This window comes from Gymnoscopelus microlampas (assembly GCF_963454915.1).
Source record: "Gymnoscopelus microlampas genome assembly, chromosome: 14".
NCBI classification, from domain to species: domain Eukaryota; kingdom Metazoa; phylum Chordata; class Actinopteri; order Myctophiformes; family Myctophidae; genus Gymnoscopelus; species Gymnoscopelus microlampas.
In genome coordinates, this window is record NC_139951.1 from 2632906 (window position 1) to 2638905 (window position 6000).

Genomic DNA, 6000 nt, shown 5'->3' on the forward strand with positions numbered 1-6000 from the left:
TTTCGGTTCAGGCAAGCACCTACTGTGGGTATAAATCAGGCATAACGCCTAAATGTCTAATCTTAACTATACTCAATAATTTCCTAATTTCCTCCTTTTTTCTGAATGCCCTCAGTGCCGAGAAAAAAAAATAAAAAAAAAAAATTGGAAAAGAATGTTCAGAACCAAAGATATCGTGATCCGAAGATTTGCGGCGCCATTCACTTCTTGTTTAACTTATTACTGAAAAAGGCTGTATCTCGGCTCTAGAGCCGAGATACAGCCAAAAAGATACAAAACAATTCTGGCACAGTAGCAACATATTTTTTTATTGCATTGGCACTGAGAGAGTTCCAACTGCAACTATACGTTTCTTTGGCCCTCACGTATAGTAGTATAGTAATACAAGTAGCCTACCCACACACACACACACACTTCTTTTTCTCTTCTCATAGCGTTCAAACTTTACAGGCCTCGGTTCTCTTCTCCCATTAAGAATTGAGGCAGTAGTTCTCACACTTCCAAGATTTACAAGCTTTCAGAAAAAACAAGCTTTCTGAAAGCTTGTAAATCTGCTATTTTTGAATAGCCAACGCTAAAATCTAAAATGACACAGGTGCTTTCCCGGGCGCTTAACTCCCTATTACCTTGTGTTTCAGTCAGTGTTGGTAGAAGAAGTACTCCAATGTACAACCACAACCTCCAGACTCTAGGGGGCAGTAAAAATATGTCTTCTTTGTTTGTTTCTTTGCAGAGCAACCTCCACACACTAGGCGGCAGCAAAAATATATATGTTCTTTGTTTTTTGTTTTTCAGGACAACCTCCAGACACTAGGGGCAGAGATCGAGAGACTCATAAAAGAGCAGCGCCTTCCGGCGGACGGGGCGCGCAGGAAGTGACATCGCCGAGGGCACAGGAAGGAAGGCCGGAGAAACCTCGAACCCAAAAGCGGAGGTTCTCAAACTGCAGTCCGGAGACTCCGACTCGTGAGGTGGTCCCACGGGGTCCCCAGCTAAATGGCCCGATGGTTGGGAACCAGTCGGAGTCACACACCTATGTATCAGTGCATCAACCATACCTGCATATCATCGCTGTCGGGTGAAAACCTCTCATGTCCAAAACCCTAACTTTTCAGTAAATGTAAAAAAAGATCCAATTTAGTTATTATTCAGTCACAAGCTCTTGTTAAGGCTTTTTCATTGGTTAAATATTTGTAAAACCCCACACACACACATTGAACTACTTTCACATTCAACTTTAAAAAATGTTTCAAAAGAAGCGAACAGTAGATGATCTACAAGCGCTCAGTGTTTTTGGTCTCGCGAGGACCGGGGAAATTGTCCTACAATGTCTTATTTCTCAACGTTGTGAGCTTGTAGATCTGCTATTTTCGAGACACACTTGTACGACAAAGTAGGGCGTTAATCCCGCGAAAAAAAGATACAAGGTTTTTGCCCGACATCGAGGAACGCATCAACCAACCCCGACATAAATGAAGGAGCCATTTGAATGTCAGAAGTGCCAGTCTATGTTATTATTATTTTTTTGTTTTTTTTGCACGAGCTCTTGAACGGGGGGGACAGATTTCTGGACGTACTTGAACTTTGACTTGTCTGTCCGTCCGTCCGTCCGTCCACTCCACTCCTCCTCCTCCTCCTCCCATTCCTGGAAGGAACACATCGATGCCTTGAAGGTCACGTCGATGCCCGCTGCTCCGTTTGGCCAAAAATCATCCACGTCTGTTCCCCCCCCTCCTCCTGTACTCTACGCTTAGAGGTTTCTGACGAGCGGGTCAGCTCAGTGAAAAGGCCAGAGGACATGATTTAGTCTCTTTACAGGAATATCCGTCCCTGGCGAGCTGAATTCTGAAGTCTTCGTTCCTGTGTCTCTTCCGTTTTCTGTTATTGCGGGGGGAAAGCTTTCGCGCAACGCGTTGTGAGCTTGTCGGTCTGCTATTTTCCTGCAAAAGCTTTCGCCACAATACCGCATGCTGGGGGGTTTAAGTGGTTAATATGTTTTATATGTAGTCGTGTGAAAATAGCCGATCTACAAGCGCACGGCGGTTTGCATCGTGACATGTTCTGAGCCTGAACATTATAAGGATATTCTTGAAATTGTTTTTGGAAATATATGACCATTTTTGCCTATAATGACATGCCAAAATAGGGATAAACGTTCATCTCGTCTAAAAGGGGAAGGATCAACCTCTTCCTAATGCAAATCCATTTCTAATACACGTAGGGTTAATTACTACATCACCATGCAGACGTTTTCCACCAAAAAAAACTCGCCATCAACTTTGTTCAGTTGAAGATATGAATCTTTAGCTGGGGGGGGATTAGCAACTTCCATCCTTACGTCCATGTTTTCGGCATGTCGTTATAGGTGAAAATAGGTGGAAATAGAAACGTTTTCAAAATAGCCAATCAGAAAAAAAATCATTAAAACAATAGCATTTTGAGCTTCTAGATCTGCTATTTTTGAAACTTTTTGAATGAGGATCCTACCAACGGAGTCTGACTCAATGGAGACTACCGGTCATCAAATTATTGGCTTAGGAATGCGACAAAAACTAAAACATCTCTATGAATCCATGGCTTCATGGGGTGTGTAATTGATAGAAAATAGGAAATATTTTTGGGTGAACTACTCCTACACTACTATGTCCACACACACACACACACACACACACACACACACACACACACACACACACACAGTCTGTACATAGCTTGCCCTGGTGCCAATCAACCGAATGTATTCGTAAACGGAACATTCCTTCGGCCACAAACACGTCAACACATTCTAGGAGTCGGAAAAGAGAGAACCATAGATCTACACCACACATTGTACGAGTTGACAGGAGAAGGTGGAAAAAGGAAAATAGATCTACAAACGCCTCCTATAAGTTGACAGGAGAAAACCATACATCTTGCACTATCAACACTTTTGCTTCCCCCCCCATGAGACCAAACAAACACCTCATGCCGCCAAGCGCCGCAGTTTTCACACTCGGCTGCTCGGGCAAAGCACTTAACCCCTTTCAGTCCGGGCGGGGGACGCATCTGTGTCATTTTAGATTTCTTTGGGCTATTCAAAAATAGCTGATGTAAGCTCGCTATGAGCTTGTAAATCTGCTATTTTTGAAAAGTTGTGCAATTCTTTGAATATATATTTTTTTTTCTGAAGCGAACATTTGTAACTCAAATCTTTGCTTCTGGGGAGGTCCCTGGAACAAAATATTTTACAAATGTTTTCTTTAAAAAAACATATATTTAAAGATTTGCTCACATTTTCACGTTTTTTTTTCCCAAAAATAACAGATCTACAAGCTCCTAGCGTGACACTTGGTACCGCGCTATGAGCTTTGTATATCTGCTATTTTTTAATAGCCAAAGAAATATAAAATGACAGAGATATTCGTGTCCCGGATTGAATGGGTTAACGAACGCGCTGGGCACAGCAGCCCCCCTACCCCCCCCTCCCCTCCAGCATCTGCAGCCAAACCCCCCCCCCCCCCCCCCCTCTCTTCCTCTGCTTGACATTGGTGCTATATATAGGAGGCCATAATGCTTCTTTATCTCTGCCTGGCGCTGGTCCTCGAACCTAGTCGAGTGAAGCGCTCCGCTTGTCGGAGGTGTCCAGGTGGCCCTGCCTGCCTGACAGGAGGGAAGTCGAGGGAAGAGCAAAATCTACGATACAAAGTTTAACCACTTGAACCCCCATTATGGTTGAGGGGAGTCCCTCAGGGCTCTATACTAGTGTCCTTTCTGCTTTCTTGTTGTGGGGAAAGCTTTCGCTGAAAAGATCGGAAGCTTGTGACAAGCTCACAAGTTGTGAGCTTGTCGATCTGCAATGTTCTGCGAAAGCTTTCCCCAAGTGGAATACCTCACCTAAACAATTACTCACCCCATGAATTTTGACTTTTTTTTTGTCGCATTCCTGAGCCAATAAACCAATATTTGATGACCCGGCTGCGCAAGGAGACCAAAATAAAACTATATAAAAGAATAATATAAACTTCAAAACAACTCTCACAGTGTAATAAATCACTGAGAGGTCTACTGATGATCCAGGTCCAAAGATAATGTTTTAAATACGGTTTTGCTCTTGTTAAGATTGGTCTCCTATTAACTTCAATTAGTCAAATATTGGATTATTGGCTCAAGAACATGACAAAAACTAAAAAGGTCTCCATGAATTCAAGGCTTAATTATGTGATAGATGATGAAATATTCCTTTAATGTCTGAATCTGAGGCTGGTGGATAGTCCATTTTGAATGTGATTTTTCATTTTCCTTTATTTTCTTTAATTTATTTTTTTATCAGTTATTTTGTTGAAGAAATATGTATTTCTTATTTTTAAACTCCTGTTGGATTTCCGGAGCTCCAAGATCCATGTAATGAAAAGGGAATGATCCTTTTGTTGAGTCAACATGATTTTGAAACGTAGAATATTGGCCTTTTTGTTTTTAGAGTCGTGTTCCAAGATGACATGTTGGATTTAGTCGCTTTGCTCCACTAGAGCAGTGGTTCTCAAACTTTTAATTTCAGAGACCCCCCCCTTAACTCTGAGAGGGTACAAACGGGACCAAATGGACCCGTTTGTACCCTCTCAGAGTTACATATGTGTAAGGGTCAGAACCACTGCGCTAGACTTGTTTCTTGTTTCTTGACTTGCGCAAGTCCTGTTTGCATTCTGTATTTATATTGAGATAAATGACATGTACAACATCTAAAGATGTTTGCCAGTGAAATTGTGGTGGGGGGAAATAGTTTGTAAATAACATCCTCTGGGTTTCCTGATTAAAATGGCTTAAATCAGTGGTTCTCATAGTGGGACTTGGGGGGGTTCCAGGGGGTCCCCAGCTTAATGATTTGATAGCGGCAATCGAAATCAGTTTGACCAATTTAATCCCAGCAATTTATTTTGTTTTAAATCTTGGAAAACAATGTGAAATATTTTTGAATATTTTTTAATACATTTTAACAACACAAATCTTGTATCGGGGGAGGGTCCCTCGCCGGGTACGAAAATATTTTCAGATAGGTACCGCGGCTAAATAGATATTATAAATAGACGTTTTGGGGGTCCTTGACGTGAAAAAAAAGTTTGAGAACAACTGGTTTAAACAAAAACGACATCCCAGGGGGCGTGGCTAGCTGCTAAACCGTTTTTTTTCCGCACAGCGTGACTCAAAGTGCCTGGTGAGGACAAACGTACAACTAAAGCTATTTCCCGGTAGCACACTCCTTTTGTTTTGTTTTAGTTTTTTTTTGTTTTATGTGTGTGTCATTGCATTCTCTGCAATGTCTGCAGTACAAACTATAAGCATCTGGGATTAATGCGCTCCACTTGATCCCCACACTACCCCCCCACCCCCCCTCCCCCACCCACCGGCCTTCAGGTTTCTGCAAAACCCAGCGTTGCGTTTTCTTTTGTGTGAGACGAGGCATAAATGGCTCTGTGCACAGCAGCCGTATTGGTAAGAAATTCAGCCTCTTATACTTCCTTCACAGGTGTTACCAATGACACTAATGAAGGCTCAGTTCCATTCTGGTCAAACAGAGTCAGGGTGCTGCTATTGTTGCATGTTGGCTCACTGGAAACACTCTGTTACACCAGTGGGGTCTCAAAGTGTGGTCCAGGGACCCTCATTGGTTCCTTGAGGTGGGTTCCAAAATGGATCCTTACGGGTGTGTAACTCTGAGAGTGGAACAAATGGAACCAAACGGACCCTCATTGTGAGCGTGTACATCGGCTGTTTTCACAATATTTATCCGCGGAACCGAGTCGAACAAAACTGAATGCCTCGACTCCTACGATTCCAAGTTCTTGTCAGGGTGGGGGGTCCCCCGTTAAAATTTGGGAGCGGGGTCGCCGCGGGCTGAAAGGTTTGAGAACCACTGACATAGGCAAGAAAAAGAAAAGAAAAATCAATCTATCCCGTTGTTGCAACAAACTACATACGGCCTAAAGTGGCCGCCCAGCTTAACGGAGTGGTCCAAGTGGAAGCGCA

The 6000-nt window shown here is 42.9% G+C and overlaps 1 protein-coding gene across 3 annotated transcripts in view; it reads left to right on the forward strand.

The window, feature by feature from the left end:
• The window catches only part of ccdc186 (coiled-coil domain-containing protein 186), a 96234-nt gene extending 91699 nt beyond the window's left edge, over positions 1-4535 (forward strand). For 2 of the 3 annotated variants that reach the window (XM_084078907.1, XM_084078908.1), the window contains exon 18: positions 796-4535. In XM_084078907.1, coding sequence (XP_083935033.1) covers positions 796-879 — 84 coding nt within the window. In that variant the 3' untranslated portion in view covers positions 880-4535. The remainder of the gene's footprint in view (positions 1-795) is intronic. The other variant, XR_014602297.1, reaches the window with a different exon arrangement.
• Positions 4536-6000: the final 1465 nt, after the last annotated feature.